General features: G+C 39.1%; 1 protein-coding gene across 1 annotated transcript in view; it reads right to left on the bottom strand.

Annotated features, from left to right (window-relative positions):
- ttll5 (tubulin tyrosine ligase-like family, member 5) overlaps nucleotides 1-20,845 on the bottom strand; it is a 47,766-nt gene that overhangs the window by 10,011 nt on the left and 16,910 nt on the right. The window contains 13 exon segments of the mRNA XM_056767731.1: nucleotides 1,875-2,055; nucleotides 9,538-9,635; nucleotides 11,753-11,940; nucleotides 13,918-14,108; nucleotides 14,110-14,455; nucleotides 14,583-14,665; nucleotides 15,980-16,074; nucleotides 16,368-16,514; nucleotides 16,828-16,945; nucleotides 17,660-17,840; nucleotides 18,927-19,066; nucleotides 19,134-19,166; nucleotides 19,593-19,655. Coding sequence (XP_056623709.1) covers nucleotides 1,875-2,055; nucleotides 9,538-9,635; nucleotides 11,753-11,940; nucleotides 13,918-14,108; nucleotides 14,110-14,455; nucleotides 14,583-14,665; nucleotides 15,980-16,074; nucleotides 16,368-16,514; nucleotides 16,828-16,945; nucleotides 17,660-17,840; nucleotides 18,927-19,066; nucleotides 19,134-19,166; nucleotides 19,593-19,655 — 1,864 coding nt within the window.

The following is a 20,845-nucleotide window of genomic DNA, read 5'->3' as shown; positions in this document are numbered from 1 at the left end:
GATGACGCTGTTATCGGGGATGTGTTTGGTGATGACGCTGTTATCGGGGATGTGTTCGGTGATGACGCTGTTATCGGGGATGTGTTCGGTGATGACGCTGTTATCGGGGATGTGTTTGGTGATGACGCTGTTATCGGGGATGTGTTCGGTGATGACGCTGTTATCGGGGATGTGTTCGGTGATGACGCTGTTATCGGGGATGTGTTCGGTGAAGACGCTGTTATCGGGGATGTGTTTGGTGATGACGCTGTTATCGGGATGTGTTCGGTGAAGACGCTGTTATCGGGGATGTGTTCGGTGATGACGCTGTTATCGGGGATGTGTTCGGTGATGACGCTGTTATCGGGGATGTGTTCGGTGAAGACGCTGTTATCGGGGATGTGTTCGGTGACGACGCTGTTATCGGGGATGTGTTTGGTGATGATGCTGTTATCGGGGATGTGTTTGGTGATGACACTGTTATCGGGGATGTGTTCGGTGATGACGCTGTTATCGGGATGTGTGTCGGTGATGATGCTGTTATCGGGGATGTGTTTGGTGATGACACTGTTATCGGGGATGTGTTCGGTGATGACGCTGTTATCGGGGATGTGTTTGGTGATGACGCTGTTATCGGGGATGTGTTCGGTGATGACGCTGTTATCGGGGATGTGTTCGGTGATGACGCTGTTATCGGGGATGTGTTTGGTGAAGACGCTGTTATCGGGGATGTGTTCGGTGAAGACGCTGTTATCGGGGATTGGTTCGGTGATGACGCTGTTATCGGGGATGTGTTCGGTGAAGACGCTGTTATCGGGGATGTGTTAGGGTGATGACGCTGTTATCGGGGATGTGTTCGGTGAAGACGCTGTTATCGGGGATGTGTTCGGTGATGACGCTGTTATCGGGGATGTGTTCGGTGAAGACGCTGTTATCGGGGATGTGTTCGGTGAAGACGCTGTTATCGGGGATGTGTTCGGTGACGACGCTGTTATCGGGGATGTGTTCGGTGATGACGCTGTTATCGGGGGTGTGTTTGGTGAAGACGCTGTTATCGGGGATGTGTTTGGTGATGACGCTGTTATCGGGGATGTATTTGTGACGACGCTGTTATCGGGGATGTGTTTGTGACGACACTGTTATCGGGGATGTGTTTGGTGATGACGCTTATCGGCGATGTGTTCGGTGATGACGCTGTTATCGGGGATGTGTCCGGTGATGACGCTGTTATCGGGGATGTGTTCGGTGAAGACGCTGTTATCGGGGATGTGTTCGGTGAAGACGCTGTTATCGGGGATGTGTTCGGTGAAGACGTGTTATCGGGGATGTGTTCGGTGAAGACGCTGTTATCGGGGATGTGTTCGGTGAAGACGCTGTTATCGGGGATATTTTTGGTGATGACGCTGTTATCGGGGATGTTTTTGGTGATGACGCTGTTATCGGGGATGTTTTTGGTGATGATGCTGTTATCGGGGATATGTTCTGTGAAGATGCTGTTATCGGGGATGTTTTTGGTGATGACGCTGTTATCGGGGATGTGTTCGGTGAAGACGCTGTTATCGGGGATATTTTTGGTGATGATGCTGTTATCGGGGATATGTTCTGTGAAGATGCTGTTATTGGGGATGTTTTTGGTGATGACGCTGTTATCGGGGATATTTTTGGTGATGATGCTGTTATCGGGGATATGTTCTGTGAAGATGCTGTTATCGGGGATGTTTTTGGTGATGACGCTGTTATCGGGGATATTTTTGGTGATGATGCTGTTATCGGGGATATGTTCTGTGAAGATGCTGTTATCGGGGATGTGTTCGGTGTTCGGCATGCTTTCCGTGACAACGTTGTTATTGGCGATGTGTTCGGTGACGATGCTGTTTTCAGGGATGTGATGTTACCTGTTGGCGAGTGCGGCTTTGGTTCAGCAGTTGTCTGGATCTCAGTTTCTGTTGCTGTAGCTGATGGATGGCAAACTGCAGCTGATAGTTGCTGGTGGCCGCCCTCTGTTTCTGTTCAACTGACTGAGCACTGACTGCATCTCCATCACACACACAGTCGACTTCACATGCAGTTCTGATGCTGCAGATACAAAGAATCAACTGTCAACAGGACACACAATAGACTGTGGCATAGATTACACAATCTCTATTCTGTTACTATTTAAAAACTTTTGAAAGTTGAATCAAAATAATTCCATAATTTGACTCCGACAGTAATCTTAGCTATGATACATTTTTCATGATATTTTAAGCACAACTGTTTTTTTATTCCCACTATTATTAGCATACTTGGTAAATATGAGCAAAGAAGGCTGTAAACATAAATCTGGTTTGAATCTCCTTTTGATCTACAATATTCCAACATTTCATTAATGTAAAACATTTTGAAGTGGTGGAAATATAACATTATGAAAAATTCTCTAATACACCTTGGCCACAATTATTGGCACCCTTAGAAATTCTTGTGAGTAAAATATCTCCCGAGTATATTCATATATTTACATTTTCTTAGCCCACCAAGGTGACTAGAAACATGATGTTGTCCAGTCATGACTTCTTGTTGCACAGGAGAATAAATATTGGTAAAACAACGACCAAATTCCCTTCATCACAATGTGTAAAACCAAAGAATATAGTTCTGCTGTGCAATAAAGTTCTGTTGAGCTACACAAAATACAAAATGGCTTTAAGGAAATAGTTGAAACAATAAAAATTCCCATTTCCAACATCAGGGCAATAATTAAGAAGTTTTAATGGACTGGAGATGTTATAAATCGGCCTTAAAGAGAATGTGTCTGTATTTTCTTAATGCACAGCAAAGATCATATTTTGAGTGGCCAGAGACTTTAAAAGGATCTTTTAATTTTTGTGTCAGAAAAAATAAATAATAAATAAAGGAAAACTGCACCTCCATCACCACAAGTTGTTTGGGACACTGTTCAAGAAACACATCTTCTGTTCTCATGCAAAAACAAACTCAACCATATTAATTTGCCATACTGGAACTGGAAGGACTTGGTTCTACAGCCATATAAAATGCTTTATTACTGTTAAATGTCTTGCCAGATCTTTACTGTTGTGAACCAACCATTATACCAGAGGTCCTGGACATCTTGTTCAGATACATGGCATCATTTTTTATCTCAAATACCAACAAATAAAAAAATAAAAACCTGACTTGCTCTGCTAGAAATTGTATAATGTGTCGTGGTTAGATCATCAGCTGGATCACAATGAACATCAAAATCAGCAAAAAAAATGTCACAGAACTCAAAATCAGTTTCTGAACACTATAGAACACTATAGAACATGAGTGGGATGAAGTGAAGAGGAGGGAGTACCAACATTTGAAGGATCTTAAGAGAATCTGTATGAAGGAATGGACTCGGATGACTTGTTATATATTCTCAAACCTCATCAGGCATAAAAGAAAAGACTCAGAGCTGATTTTAATGCAAATGGAGGCTGCAGAGAGTTTTGAATACAAGTGTGCCAATTATTGTAACCAGGGTTACGATATGTGATATAACCCCCCCCCACTTCAAATGTACTTTAATCAAATGTTTGAATTTTGATTTTTTTTATAAAAGATCAAAATGAAAAACAATGCGGATTTATTTGTACTCATATTGTTTGCTGATATTTACCAAGGGTGCCAATATTAGTGGAGGGCTCGGTTTAAAACATCTGCACGTAACTGCCTTTAAGATGATAAAACTGTTTCTCAAGACTGAAAGTAGAAACATATAAACAAGAAATGTATGTTGAATGTTGTCAGGTAAAGACGACACGCTTGTCCAATTTGACCACAGAGATAAGACTGAGATCTTGCAGATGAGATGAATCACAGGCTGTTCACACATCACTACATAACACAGTATACTGTAGGAGTGTAGGAGCTTCTAGAATGTCTCAACAACATCTAAGAGAAAATATATTCACTTTAACAGTCATAAATAAACAGACCCTGTTTTTGTAAAGCTAGCTGCTACACTACATATAAAGTCAGTAAAAGCTGTTCTTGTGCAACAGCAGAAGCAAAGACTCATGGGACTGGAGTCATGTGAAAAGATCCATCCACCCATGCAAATGCACAACAATTCTCACAATACTTTGTGACCCGTGATCACATCTGTAACACAAGCCTTCATGTGAGCCCGGAGACAACTTCAGTGAATCAGATCAGATTATTTCCATTATAAACAAATACGCACAGCATCTCGATTTTCATCTGAAATACAGTATAGCAAAACACTGCCAGCCATCGCCGTCACATGAATGTGCTCTGGAGAATGACGTCAGACTGTGAAGGAGGGATGTCATAATACCCTGCTGGAGTAAGTGCACTCTGGGACAGAATGATGAGGGACCCTCATACAGCCAGCAGTGTCACGATGTGTTTAAATAAGGGCCCGAGACAAAACTACCAGTGACGGTTCTCATGTGCTGTATTAATTCTATGGCATTAGACCCGGCCCTCCCATTAAGCGAACTAAGCGGCTGCTTAGGGCCTCGTGAGGGCCACATTAAATTACAGATTTAAATGTATATTCGCTTTATATTCACGACACACATCCAATTCTCACGCAGGACAGTACCCACTATTTTTTGTGGTGTGTGTTCAAATTTGTGAAAATACTGACTAAACGCAACATTGAAATATCAAAATAAGTGGGGCCAATCAAATGCAAGAAGGCGGGAATTACTGATTACAGAGCCGAGCAGTGACCAATCAAATCAAAGAAGTGGAAGTTACAGTCACGTCTTCAGCTGTAGTTCTGCAAGATGCTTTAGATTTAAAGTTTAACTAGTGCTGTGCAACAAAGAACATGTGACTAAGTGACTAAACATTTAACATTTGACAACTGTTTAGTGTTTAACGATAGAAATGTTGAAAATCCAACAGTATTCACTGATGCAAACGACAAAATGCTCCTCTAGATGAAAAATATGTCATTTATAATCATCTGTCAATTTAACGTTTCACTTGGGATAAGGTTAAGAATATTTGTATAAATGATATAAAAAATGTGTGGCTTTTAAAAGGGTGTTTATACGTTGTGGTTAAAATAATTAAAAAAAAAATACAGTTGTCAACATTTGAAGTGCATTAAAAAAACGTTTATCAAAGTTGTCGTGACAAGAACGGGTACTGTTCTTGTTTTAGGGCAACTTTGATGAACCTTCTTGATCCACTTCAAATGTTGACAACTGTATTTGCAAAGATTTTTGTTTTTATTTTATTTTTTATTTTAACCACATTGTTAAATGCATTGATCAATAATGTTTCTACAACCTTTGTATGATTAGTCCCTCTATGATCTGTGCTCCAATTTAAAGGGACAGTTCAGCTAAAATTCGAAGTAATGAAATCAAATGTTTTGACAATCACAATACACTTGTAATGCAAGGTTTCTGTGTTTTTGTTTTGATGACAGTCCTACATCCCAAACACAACTACAACTAATAGAATTGGGTTTGTTAGTTTTAATATGTGCGTGCACAAACATTGACAATAGTCGATTGTTTTGGGGGCACAGGGGGGACCCCAAATAAAGTCTGCTTAGGGCCCCGTAAAGACTTGTGCCGGCCCTGTATTGCATTATGAATGACTGAATGATAATAATACTGATATATTCTATCCTGTACCGTGGATAAAACATTTACACTCATTCTCTGTTCAGGATACTTACAGTGCATTTATTCTATACAAGTTTGGACCAATTTATGGATTTTATTTAAAACTAGGCAGAGTAATAAGTATTAAAGACAATTTTTTATATTAACTGAAGTTCTAGTGACCTGTCATCTTCGTGTGTCTGTGACTCTGTAAAAAAAAAATTTTCTATCCGTGACGATCCAAGATGACTCACTATGTACATTGCGATGCTCAGAGATAACACAGGTCACTTCACATTCAACTTTGAAATCTGTTATAGCAAATGACTTCATTTACAGCATATAACATTCATCACAATACTGAAACACGGTCAGTATTTACTACTGTGACATCAGTACTCTAAACATTCTGCAGTAATGCCTTATGACACAAAACTGATTTCTTTATTTTTTGCTTATGAATACATGAATTCACATGGTTGAAAAGCAGGTTGTTCAGATAGTTGCGTTTGAAGGAACGGTGAGATATAAACATTGGTGCTGATGCGTCTGGTGTGCAGCTTCATTCATTAACACAACACTGTCAACACATAGAGGAATTTCTCACCCGCTAACCAGAGAAAACTTACGTGAACCCAAACCCTCCAAATCATAGTAAAGAGAATAAAAAGCTTAAAATGAGAAATTTCAACAATATGACATGGTATTAAGATGACTGTATTTCCACTATACACTCATGAGTATTGACTTTAGTCTTTTAAACCTTTATGAATACATCAGCACATTTCACTGCTATATAATAATCACTTCAGCTCAAAGAAACTCTTCTAAAGCAACTTCCCTCATATAACAGAATGCACACAAAAATGCTAAGAATCCTTCTTCATCAAACACATTGAGTATACAACACGTGTTATGTGGAATCCATGTTTTAATGTCATTCTTTGTAAAGGAGGTGGCAACCATTCACAAACTGCGTTTGGGTTACAAAGAACAGGTTCGAATGCCATGTGGGTGAGAGTTGTGTGTGTGTGAAGGGGGGTTTTAGTCGGGCAGTGGGAGAAATCCTGGTATACTACGGTAAGAAGCCAAGTAAAGCAGACAGTAAATTCAGCATCATGATCTCGACGGGACACCACATTCTTACCCTCCAAAACCTAAATATTCAATAATGATGACATTCCATTTCCATACCGAGCCACATTTATTATTATCATCATCACTGCTAGCAATAACTTACTGGAAATGAATTTCCATCCATTCCAAGAACAGAGGAAGATCTCGTCCAAATGGAACTAAAATCAGTCGAATACTTGTGAAGAACCATCACGCTCGGTCGGTGAAAAACACACCTGACAGCTTCAACTTCAAAGATCACAACTTCTCTTTGAACAGCGTTACGTCTTAAGCCCCTTTGGCATCAAACGCAGCGCTCTTAACGTCTTCGGCATGTTTGGCACAGACCGCCGGCCCAGAAATCTCGAGGAGGTGCTCGAAAAAAAACCCATGCATTAAAGACAGCGTTGAGTGAATAAAGGGTCAAGTGTGATGAATTAAGATTCTTCTTCACTTCTTCTGAAGACCAAAAGACTTCAGTCTCGTGTAGTTTGATGTGTAGAACACACAGTAGCCAGAGGAAAGTTCCAGACAGAGATCTAACAAATGGGACGCCACGTTTTAAACGGGAATGAAATCTTCATCCCTAACACTATTCGGAATAACTGACAGTTCATGTTAATGGAAGACATCTTTCGGTCCATCTCTTTTAAATACACCCATGCTGTGAATATAACAGATTCTGTACGAGCACCATTCATCTGTTCGTTTTGTGGAAATACAAACATTTAAAAGGGGAAAAGGCAGACATTCCAGGAATTCCCTGATATTTCCATACATAAGGAAGGGCTGGACTGGAAAAACACTGAAGGGAAGACCAGGGCTAAAGTTTCTGAGATAGTCACTCACATATCACTGTAAAAATACAAGAGAAAACCCACAGAGTTAACCCTTTCATTGCATCACATTCTCTTCTATTATAACAGCTGATCCTGGAGCAGTAATGTGATGTGCGTGTGTGAGATGAGAGTTTAACTGCTATCTGCTCAATGGTTCACACGCAGAACAAACATCACTTTCAGATAGTGTTTCAACCTTTCCTGAGAATGTTTACTTTCTATAGAATTCCTCCGTTTGAGTGACTTTCACTCTAAACTCTTGAGACAGTTCTTCTGAGGCTTTTAGTTTTGAGTGCAGTTCTCTTTCACTGGAGGAAAAAACAACCGTGACTTTTACTACTCATTTATCTACAGGAGACAGTAGATTTAGTCAAACGATTTACACAACTTAAATATCTTAAATATCGACACAGTTTTATCCGTGAGCACAGTTTAGGGATGATGTTTATTCGTATGCAGAACCCAGAAGTGAGTTCGCTTTTCAGCACTTCCAGTCCCATCACTTCTAAGTCAATGGGTTTTTCATGGGTTTTTTGTCAAATGTCTGAAATTATGTCTGTGGTGAACAAAACCTATAAATATAAATACTTTTCATTCTGTGACAAAAAACATAATCAGTAATGACCCACTTTTGATTTGTAAAGCTATCACAATTCTTAAAAATGGTGGCTGCTAACATACATGGCAAAGCAACTACAGATGGTTTCAAAGTGCCAGCATAAACAAATGTTACTGTGCATGCGCACGTCCGTGGGCTACAGTTGACCTCCTGTAGACATTCACAAACAACAGAGTGCCTGTAGATTATAATATAATCAAAAGAAACCAAGAAGAACCGTTCCTGGGCTAAATATGTCTCTCCAATATTTAGACTGCGATCTCAATCTCAACCACTAGATGTCAATGTACCATATGGTTTCTTTAAATGCGACCAGACTACAGGACCCATTTAACACATTGTTTATTGAATAAAATGAACCCTAATGTATAACAAAATTCAACAAATAATTTATTTAATGCAATTATTATACAATAAAACAATAATATAAATAAAATATAATATAAATAGTTATATTATTAGACATTAGGCAAGTACAGACCGGAAGTTAACTGCAGTCCAGGCGTGCGCATCCGATGAAACGATTTATAGACAGTGTCAAGGACATCATCACGCAGAAATACCTCACAAATAATTGAACATTGGTACAAATAAAAAAGTTTCATACATGGCGTAAAACTATAAAAAGTTCTTGTCAACTTTGACAACACTGTATTTAATCATTCATAAAATGCTGGGTTTTTCCCATCTCCTGAAAAATGTCACAAAAAATGTAAAACCTGCGAATTTGGACATCCGAGGTTTCAGACGGACAGCGATATATAAGCTGATGATTGTATTTAGTCTTCAAAATGAATAAATGCTGTGTTAATTTGTAAAGACAAACTTGGGTTGAGTTGAGTTTCATGTCTCAGGCAACTTGTGATCTTAAAGGGACAGTTCACCCATGAATAAAACTGTTGTCCTCAACCTCAGATTGTTCCAAAGCTGTCTAAATGTCTTTGTTCTGCTGAAGAATGTCAGTAGCCATACAGATCTCATCCCCCACTGACTCCAATGGCAGTAAATGTGGATGAGATCTGTTTGGTTACTGACATTCTTACAAATATCTTATATCAAATAAATGTATACAGTTTTGGAACAACCTGGGGGGTAAATGATGACAGAATAGTAATTTTTGGCTGACCTGTCCCTTAAAGTCACTGTAATGTCTGTCACACAATAAAAATAATGTGCAGACAGAGAGGTGGGTGTGTGTACTTGTACATATGGTGTCAATGTGACATGTATAATATCAAAAAATCATCCTAAATTACGCTTTTTTTTTAAAGTCTACAGTTTTCTGTGATGGTTTAGGGGTAGGTTAGGGTATATAATTTGTGCAGTATAAAAATCACTACGTCTATATTGTGTTTGTGTGATTTCTCACCTGGATCTCTCAGCCGTCGTGTCTAAATGTGAGCCTCTTACAGGAACCCCAGAACCTGCTCTACTGAAGAGTCCACCGGTCAGATTAAGACCAGTCAACTGTGAGAAAAACATTACAAAACATCACTTTCAATTCATACACACACGCATGCACGACACACACGTCTAAAATTTCAATCAAAACATAGAACACTACACATGACGTTAACAACGCGTGTCAACACATCATTCAGTTAACAGAGTTGAATTCACTTGTTGTTCTACAGTAACTCTGGACTGGGCAGCAGTTTTATATTTGGAGTTGAATGAGACGGGTTATGTTGGGCTGTGATGATGTTTTTTGCTAATGGTCCGTGATGAAGCTGAAACGTTCCTTATATATGGCTCTGAGCGTCCGAGGTCACAGGCGTCTGAAAGTCCCGTTCTGTTTCTACAGTAAACCATTTCATCCACGTTCACACCGGAGCTAATCATCATAATTCTGATGTCATTATAAAGTGAAGAGAGACGTTATTCTCAGGTCTACAAACAGTCAAACGGTGTGTTTTCACTCACTGAAACAGCAGTTATTTGAATGATGAGATGTTTAAAGAGAGCGAATCTAAATGTGGAGTTTATATTTATACACCCAATGAACAAAATACTGCCCTGCAAAACACAAACACGGCCAAATCAATCATCAAATAAAAAACAACTCCAGGTAAGTAAATGACGTTCTGATGCACAAGTGTCTTTTATCAAACTAAAGTGTGTTATGCGGGTGCATTAAATACACAAGTTATTTTTAAGAGGTGTTTTGCAGAACCAGACGTTTGATTTTCCTCCAGAAACCCGATTTCAGTTTGTTCTTGTATTTATACTCCAGCAGTAAAACAGCACGAGACGACAGAACTAAAGCAAACACTTTCTCCAGTATCATGGAGTCAGAGATCTTGTGTGGTCTCATCTTAAATTCTCACTCCACTGCTTCAGGTGTTTGAAGGAAAGAGTCAAATCTTCACCCGCTGACATTCTCCAACATTCTTTAAGTTATAAGAATGAAGTACTGGCAGGAAAGAGCCTCCGGTGTGTCTGTGTGTGTGTGTTCAGTATGTGATGCTAATGAGACCACACAGACACAAACCTTCTGTTCATACTCACACTGACTCTCACACAGCTCTTCTGATACAAACAAACATCAATCACAACACTTCTTCTTTTTACTTTAGACTCAGAAAGTAGGGACATGAAGCAGATCTTGAACCCTCAGAGCGGGTATCAAGTTCCTCTCTCTAATCACGGGATAACTTGTGTTTTGGGTCACTTGCACTAACAAAATCTGTGGAAGTGTCTAACCATACGTGTCGAAATTTTACAAATTGTAAAGACGCTGCCCGGCACCAATTTGTGTCTATTTGAGTCTTTGGATTGAACTTTGTAACTGACAAAATAGTTAGATTCACTTCTGATGTGAACATGCCATTAGATTAAGTGTTGAAACCTTATCTAATGGAATGTGCATTTATGATATGATATTTACACATTTACAGCCATAGATATATAGACATAGACGTACACTTTATGTAAATCATCTGTCACATCGGGTCAAATCTGATCCGATCAAAGTTATTTTGACTGAAATCCTACTTTTACACATGTACGAATATCAAATGTGCTGTTGTTTAGACACCAACATTATAATCACTAAACGAACACAAGACAACAAACGAAGGCGCTAGCTAATACAACATTCAAATGTGACCGTAGTTTAAAAACCTGTAATATTGAGTTAACACATACAGTATAAAACAGTCCACATCACATTTTTACCTATAAAAGGTTTAATTTTTTTTATTGACAAGTGTGTTTACTCAAGCTCATCATCTAACAGAGTTTTATCAAAATAAATTGAGTAAAATCTAATATTTCAATACAAGCACTTCGGTGAAACATCATTTCTGCCATATATTAAATCTTAACCCACGCCAACAGTTTAAAAGTAGGCCTGACCTGACAACCCTGGATCTGTCTGGACCGGTTATATGTGGAATCTACATATTCACTGTATTTTTAACACTATATAAATGAATTAAACTATTTAAAACTGAATGTGTCACATGATCACCGGTGTGTGTCCACATCATGAGAAAGTGAAATGCTAAATCGGTAGAAAACTGATAAAGGTTTAACCTGTGGTAATGTGTGTTTGATGTTTGTGAGGGCAGATAGAAACTCACGTGTTGTGTGAGGAGACTGATGTGATTGGATGAGCTGTACTGTCGAGCCGCTTGTTTCTCCAGCAGTTTACGCAGAGCAGATACGATATCCTGCTGGTTCGACTGAGCCTGAGCCGACAGAAACTCCTTTTCTTTCACAACACCAGCAGAAACCGGCCTCAGTTTACTCACATTCATCTTCTCATTCACTGGACGACACAGCGAAACAGTTCACGTGAAAAAATATGCAATTCATTCCAGTCTCATACAGTAACCGCTAAGTCACACCCAGGTTGTTAACTTTAGTAAATAATTTAATTATAAACTAACATTGAACAAGATCATCTTTCAGTATATATAAGTCTTTGTTAATGTTGGTTAATATTCAATATGGGGCACTTTCCTGTACAGGGATAAGATTAAATCAGGACTAGGTCTTGGTTAAACTAGATAAGATTAAGTAGTTTCTACAAACATGTTTTACAAAAGAATTCTTCTCTGCATTCTGTAACAAATTATTGGCACTGATGTATATCCAGATTTGTCAGTGAAAGTTGCTTGTAGTTTAGACAGCTCTAAGATTGATTTTCAGATTGCGTTTTCAGATTGGGCGCGTTTGCTGGGGTCCGAACCCTAGTGCGATTGTTCACAGCGCCTCCCACAGCGTTGGTTTGGATTCACAATCAACATCTTTTGCTTTTTAATAATTTGGTGCTATTATGCACAGCAGAGTAAACGGCACTTGATCCTACTGTATGTATGTTGCATGTAATGTTAGACGGCTTTCTGCTGATGCACAAAGACTATTTTAAGGAAACAGCGTATTAGCATTGATTTGCCGCTCTGACTGGACTCACATCGCGCATATAATGCAGACTCAATCTTGCTCAAATCCTGGGTAAATCATCAAAGTTATCATCTCTTTCATATGTTCTATTGAAGTAAATACATCGTAATCGGCTAAGATGCATGCGTCGGTCACTTTACTTCCTGAGCAAGAGCGCACCCGTTTCCATGTTGCATCCACGTGAACCACGCCACAGTTCGAGTACCTCCTTCCGGTAGTCTCTGTGCGCACCATAGTTCACATGACAGCTTTCAAATTAGCGATCTGTCATGCGAACCATGCCCCGATCCAAACTAAACTTCAAGGGCCCTATCGTACACCGGTCGCAAGGCGGCGCAAGTGTTTGCGTGGAGATGGTGGTCTAGTGGGTTAAACCACTGAACTGGTAAATCAAAAGGTTGCTGAGCAAGACACTTTACTCCATGTTGCTCCAGGAAGATTGTCCCTGTAATAAGTGCACTGTAAGTCGCTTTGGATAAAAGCGTCTGCCAAATGACTAAAATGTAAAAAATGTTTGCGCTAGTCTCAGCTCGATGCTGTTCTCTATTTCCCGTCCTGCCTTGCCTCGTTTAAATAGCAAATGCATTTGCGCATATTGTGCGTCCATGGTCGTGTTGTCCTAAAAAGAGGTGTTTTCACTCGCATTGTTGGAGCGTTGCTATGTTGAGAAACTGAAAATATACTGTGCCATAGACCAACTCAAAACTGGTCTAAAGTTACAGTGCAATATTTTTGTGTTATTTAAAGAGCGTATTAGTCGAAAAATGTGGCTCTGGGTGGGTCCACAATACGCTTTCACTTTACTTATTACACAGAGGGAAGCGCAGCACAATGTGGATGATTATTATTGTGTGCATAAAGATAAAAATCCGGCTGGTCCTGTAGATGGTCTGCTGGCGCGCATTAACCTCACGAGCAGATGTGTTTCCTCTCTGGAGAAGCGTCCAGTCTTTGCTCTTGCTAATTCCGCCGTTTAAATAGCGAATCCGACATGGTGCGAGTGCAACTGGCTCTTAAAGGGAATGAGAGATGAGACTCTTAGTGGTTTACAGCACGTTACGCCCCAAAAACACCCATTTCTCATTAGAGAATCGGGATAACCCACTTAGACCATGTGCCTGGGCACACCGACCGTTTTCCCGTCATTAAACTAGCAAAAGTGGATTCGGACACTCCCTGAGTGCACTTGCATCCTGCGCTTTAGCTCATGCGCTTAGATCGTGAAAATAGGGTCTTAAGCCTTAAGCCCGGCACAGAAAACCACCCCTTTGAAGGTTCATTGTGAACGTTCATCACATCACTCTTTATTAGTGATGAGTGTTGAGCATGATGTCATTACCTTGTCCTGCAGAGGACGGTCGTGAGAATCTCCTGCTGGAGACGGATGTGTTCACACAGGTGGACTCTTGCGCTCGAGAGGTCGTCGGGTCAGTAGAGTCAGAGCGGGCTGAAGCCCATGTGATCCTCTCAGGTGTGACGCTGAAGGAGGAGATGTTGTTCAGAGGGTTTGGGGGGGGTCGGATGTAGGGGCGGGAGGGGGTTGTGCTGTATCACGATGTGCTCACATTCTAAAGGTGCTGTGTGTGATGGGCTCTGCTCTTCAGTGTTTCTGTTCCGCCTCAAAGAATGACAGCTGCCAGTCACTTGTGAAGCTTCTGATTGAGTCAGATTGCTTGTTTCATCTTCCGTATGGTCTTTGTTTCTGCTACGTTCACGTTGTATTGTGTGAGATTTATTTCTGCTATTGTGTTTAGTGTCACGGCTGACGTCTGTGTTTTGGGTCCGTATGATTGTGTCTGGATTCTCTGAACCAGCAGAGGCATCACCCACAACAGCTTCATGTGAATGATGGATGAAACCTTGCCCGAGTGTTGCACCTGTCACACACAACATCAGAAATGAGTAAATAAAGTTTATTTATAACAAAAACTTTTATTTAATTAGTAGAAATATCACTCACTGTGTGTGGGTTGTCTCAGATCAAGCTTCCTCTCGTTTTATCGCTGTGATGTTCTGTGCCCAGAAACACACTGGCAGACTTGTTCTTCTGACTGTAGAACGACAGGACTTCCTCCAGATCACCTTCACTACAAGAATAAGACAAAACCATCTCTCATTAGACACTTATAAACACGATTCAATTATTATTAGTTATTCATTTAAGCAATTAGTCGACTATTCACATGTTTATGATTTCATTATTTAAATATACATAGAGGAAGGAGCACATCAGTTCAAGTTTTTGTTTTTCAGGGATTATCATGTAACATCTGTAACATTGCTCTACATTACAAAGAAATAAAAAACATAATAATGAGCCTTTAAAATACAGAATAGGCGCTCAAGCACACACATGTAATGATCCGCTGTGACACCTGCAAAGGCTATGATGATAAATTATATGATTTATATGATTATAAAATAAAAAAACAGCTAGCTCTATTAATGCTGTAGAAGCAACATTTATCAGCTCCATCACATGTAATGAAGCTGAAACCGCATCACAATAACTTATTTATAATTTACAATCAAATGAGCAAATTATATTTGAGTATAAAGCTAAAGTGAAAAAAAGGAATTCACTGAAATGTTAGTGCAACAAACAAACAAACAGGCATTATTTTATAAACCTTATAAATATACTAATTAAAATTTAGTTAGTCAAAATTGTCATAAACAAACAAATAGTCAATTGTTAGAAGACCGGACCTCTTAACTAGTATAACTAGTATAAACTAGTACTAAACAACTATAACTACTAATGAACTACTGATAAAAAAGAAGTAAAGAACAGTGAGTGCGTTTACATGCACAAAATAAACGGATATCTATCAAAATTCAGCTTGAAAAGAAACCTGTTTTCACGTGTTTACATGCCTTGTAATAAACCAGCTACGCGGAAAACCGCGTTTACGTGGACGTTTGAGACTTGCCAGGTTTCTCACGTGCAGTGACATCATCGTCGATAGTCTGTTTAGTAATTAAAAATGCAGCGGGAAACCGGTCCGAAGCTCTTCTTATGTCCGCAATACCTGCATATGCAACAATAGATTTTCATTTTGACGTTTCTACATCAACTGTGTTATTCGAGAGCAGACTTTTGTAAGTTATTTTACTTTTACTACTGTGCTTTCAGACAAATAAACAAAACCGAGAGAAAACTGGTAAAGGTGTTTACATGCAGCGCAAAATCGGAGAAATGGGCAAAAAACTACCTTCGCCGATTGGTTTTTTCTTTATTTTAAATTATTTATTTTCTTTATTTTCTTAAATTGATTTTATGTGTTCACATCACCTTACATATGTCAGTTTATTAAGCTTAATGGGCGTAAGACTGTGCACGTAAACGCGCTCAGTGAGTTTCCAAAATGCAAATTAAGATGGATTAATGTGATAAAGACCTCGCCTCCAGAATAAACTCCTGTAAAACACTGGAATTGATGCAGTGATCTTCATCTGGAATCTTTTCCAAACTTCTCACCATTTCCATGGTTTCCTAATGATCATGAAGAAAAGTTCATTTAAAACAAACGCAACACGTTTCTCTGTCACATTATCATCATCTAAATCAACTGCTATTAATACTCATACATTCACAAATCATTCCTCTCTATAAATGTATTTATTTGTTGAGGATGGCATTTCATTTTGAACATCCTACATTCATTTCTATAATCATCTCCCAAAGCTCGTACATTAGATCTTACACTGCTATTATCATTAAAACCTGTTAAACTAAAGACTCAAATATAAAGTTCAGCAGTCAGTGTGTTGAGGTGAAACACAGACCTGGTTATAGAGCTGGATGAAGTTTCCCAGCTGATGTGAGAGGAGACGCTGGCGGTCCGGCAGTGACAGATGATGACCGTTCTCCATCATACACACGTCCTGCGGTAGATTACTGCTGGCCCTCTTCAGAAAACGCACAACCAGCTCCTAAACACACACACACACACGTCTGGGTATATTATCCTTTTGGGGACAGTCCATAGGTGTACTGAACTTTATACTGAAAAAAATATATATTATGCCCTACCCCTTAACCAAAAGATCATAGAAAAGTGCATTTTTAGATTTTCAAAAAATATTGTTCTGTACAATTCATAAGCTTTTTTTGACACAAGTCCTCATGAGTTTATGTGCATTCAGGTTTAGGTCCCCACAAAAAACAAGGACACACACACCCTTCTCATCAGCCCCTGACAGACACACCTGACATGCAGAAAGACGTGTGTGTGTATGTGTATACCATCTGATCGTGATCTTTCTGAGTCCACGCTGAGCTTCTGTGTTGTGTACTCTCGGTCAGCAGACGCAGCTGAACACGCTGCAGATAACAGGAAAACACCATCCGCGCCTGCACTTTACTGCGACACACACACACACACACACAAGACACACATGACACTGTGGCCGAGCTGCACTGTTTTCATCTATATACTTTACAATAAGCAGTATGCACATATATTTGATATAAAACACAGTTTCATGACCAGTGAGAATATTTACAGCAGTTCTGAATACGTCATGTGAAGTAAAAAAACGCCTCCTCACTCCTTCAATAACCATCAACTATTCACATTCTCGAGAGAAGATAAACAACCAAGCTACAATGAAAGGAAAGGTTTAAACAGGCATCTGATGTACAGTAAGAGTTCTCGCTCTCGGCCCGTCCTCACACTGGCAGGCACACAGGAATTTCTACAAACTCAGACATGTCATTATAATTCCATACTCGAATTACACTTCATCCCGTCAGGCGGCGAGCGAGCGAGCGCTGGGGATTCTGGGATCTTTATTGCGCTTTGGATACGAGTGTGTAATATTCATCAATGGGCCAAAGAGATTTTTTTCAGAGCCCTTGTATAACGTGATGGGGAGGGAAAATGTCTCAAGTGTTTCCAGCACTCCAGTCAAATGTTAAACAAAGAAAAGACATTCTGACTCCAGCCATTAGACGGCCAATCAGAGCGAGCCCATCTACACAGAGGTCAAGGTGAATGAGTGGGATTATGTCTACCTAATGTCTACCTGTAAGGATGTGATAAAACAAAAAGAGAATTGTGTGAGTGCACACTGACCTGAGACTCCAGCCCTGCTGGAGGATGTGTAGCAGATTGATTTTGGGTTTTGTGTGTTGTTTCAGGGGAGCGTTGTGTAAATGGAGCTCGTCTGCTGTATGTAAATGAGATGAGTTAAGCTCCGCCCTCCTCTCGAGGCCCTCCTCATTTTCACTGACGTGTGCCGAAGAAAGTTTGGGACCTGAAACACACATCACATATTGAAATGTACTTACTTTATACTTGGTGTGTTAAGAATCAAGCACGTCTGTTTTTCTCACACAATCCTTCAGGTCACTCTCTGAGAAATATAATTTTAATGTTTTTCAGCTTCTCATTTACTTGCGTCAGGAACTAAAACTAACTCTGTACAGGTAGAATGATGTCAGCAGTCAAAATAAAAATCAGCAAAACAACATTCTTGCACGAAAAAATTGACATTGCTCCTTTCATTTATGAGTTTCACTGTAAATATAAAAATAATGTTAAAAAAAAAGAGTTCGTTTGGCCTAATCAAAACCCATTTCATTCAAAATCCATGTTTTGATCATATTTGTTCATCTGATCTGGAGTGTTTGACAAACAGAGCCTTTTGTTTAAAACAGATCTTCGTCTCTCTCTTAGAGGAATTGTATTTGTACATATTCATTCAAAAAACATGTTTTGTTTGTCTTTGTGAATACAGGGTTTTTCCTGCATTGAGAAATTGGAGGCGGTCGCCTCAGTCAATTTTCATGCCGTCTCTGACTCTCTGAAAAAATATGTTGAGTATCTTTACAAAAAACACTGCGCAATGAATTACGCCTTTACGCCACAATGGAGGCGCTGTTTCGTTATTGGCACAGTACAGTGAGGCGCTGAAGAGTTCACTACAAGAGCTATACAAGGAGCTTTATTTGTGTTATTGTATCGACTAAACATGATTTTGTCATTAAGACAGCTACAGGAGGCCAACAGGCAGACCACTGTTCCGGTAAAAGGTGTCTGCAAGCGTGACCTGAGAGCCGGAAGTCTTTTTTGTTTGGGTAAATAAATGTTATCTTTTAAATAACTTATTAGTTGTCATTTTCATTTAATATTTAGAACTTTAATAAAAGTGTTTTGTTAAGCCACTTAAAGGGAAGATGGGCCTACGGGCGCGTTGTACCACCTCCGCTTCATATTGAGCCAGGAAATACCCTTGAATATGATAATAGTGCTGGCACTGGCAACTTTTTAAAAGAACATTGAAAGAGTTCATAGAATTATAATAATAAAAAAACATTGTTTACAAAAGTATTCATGTCACCTTCTTCTCTTCTTCTGTTGGGGGCTCGTCCGGGTTTACGATTCTGCTTGCGAGCCTCCAGAGTAAGGAGTTTTCTTTCATATTGGACCACATGATGAGTGTAGAATGCTGCCACAGCTACATTACCATCGACTCTACTCCTGCATGACAAACTTCATGTTTACTGTGTGTCTGTTTGTTGCAATGGTTGAAAGTAAAGATACTAACCTTGACTTGGAGGACGAAGCCGTTTGACCAGATCTAAGAAACAAAGAACAACACAAAGGAGAAATAAAATACAAGTTATTATATTTTTTTGAGGTCAACAGCATTGTAGTTTACCAGACGCTGCACACATGAAGACACATTCAACATCACGGCCTACTGGAACCTGCACAAAATCACTCAACCGCTCATGGTTTAATAAAAACTCTATCTCTCTTACACATAACAAATGATGAAATTATTGCTTCTCATATTATGGCCTCCTAGGATGAATCACATTGCTGTTTTCTTCATTATCAAGTCACTTTGGATAAAATCATCTATTGAATGCTAAAATGTAAATATATACAGAATGCTCCTTAAAGTCAGAGAATATCAGCCGTTTTATGACAAATATAAAAAAGTAGATCAAGTTTCCTTTAAACACATGAAGATCTTTCCAAGCATGATGGAAAGTCTTACCTTCCATGGAAAAGTTTCTTAGCCAACATGGCATTCATAGATGTCTTGTATTCCAGATAATCACTGACATAGAGATAAACAGAGAGAAAGAGAGAGAGAGAGAGAGAGAGAGAGAGAGAGGGAGAGAGAGGGAGATTAATGACTAAACAAGTCTCAACTGAGTCTGAGGTTACAGTTCAGTTCTGTTATTTTCAGATGTGAGCAGGTATAATATATAAAGGAGCAGATATAATCTAATCGAGATCATCTTGTTTAAATCTGGTATAAATTACTTTATAAACATTCTAAAATTACAAACAAGTATTTTGTATTCCATCTTTATTTTTTTTATAAATGAACAGATCTGGTCATCATCATAATGAGCATCAGATTATTGACCCACTGGTGTAAAATCCCATGAGTCCTCTGAACACTTGTGTGAACTCTCTACACACACTAAACCACAGCTGATGAAGTACGTAGTGCTCTTCACATTTCACCTGAACTAAAACTAAAGTTTCAACAGCTGTTTATATGATCTGATATTCATTCACAGATGTTGTGTTGTCTTTGGTCATCTCTACTCACACACACACACACACACACACACACACACACACACATCAAACACATCAAGCATCCACAGCTGATGTAATGAGTCACATTACTGTACATTTTACTCATTTTACTTAATATAACTTGATATACATGTAGAGGCACTAAGATCTTTAACTGTAAATAAAAATATAATTATAAAACGGTCAGTTCCTTGATGCTGATTTACTGAGCAGAGTTCTAAGCCGTTATAAAGTACCCTGATTTATAACGGCTGACCGCATTACATAGCCTAAATATAAGTCTATTTGTTCTATTTTATGAAACTTTGCTACGCATGTGGAATAACCATTTTATAAAAGCAATAAATCCTGCGAAGCAGTGGGTTACAAATGCATTGCAGCGAAGCCAAGCATCTCCCTTAGTCATTATAAAATGCACCGTAACCCACTGCTTTGCGGGCATTATTGCTATAATAGATAAACAAACATATAAATAAATGACAAAGCCCAAAACAGTTAAAAATTATACTCAAATTACCAGGAAAACTAAAAATATTAAATAAAAGCTATTTAAAAATGTTAAAATATAACTACAAAAATAAATGTTTTCTGACACAATGAACTAAACATCCCTAAAACTAAGTAGGGCAGCATGTCCTTCATTAAAGCAGCATTATTCTGTGACTGTCAGAATCGAGAAAAAAACAGAATGTTTAT

This window comes from Triplophysa dalaica, chromosome 15 (assembly GCF_015846415.1).
Source record: "Triplophysa dalaica isolate WHDGS20190420 chromosome 15, ASM1584641v1, whole genome shotgun sequence".
Taxonomy (NCBI): domain Eukaryota; kingdom Metazoa; phylum Chordata; class Actinopteri; order Cypriniformes; family Nemacheilidae; genus Triplophysa; species Triplophysa dalaica.
Note: the sequence above shows the minus strand (reverse complement) of the source record. Positions and strands in the feature narration are given on the sequence as shown.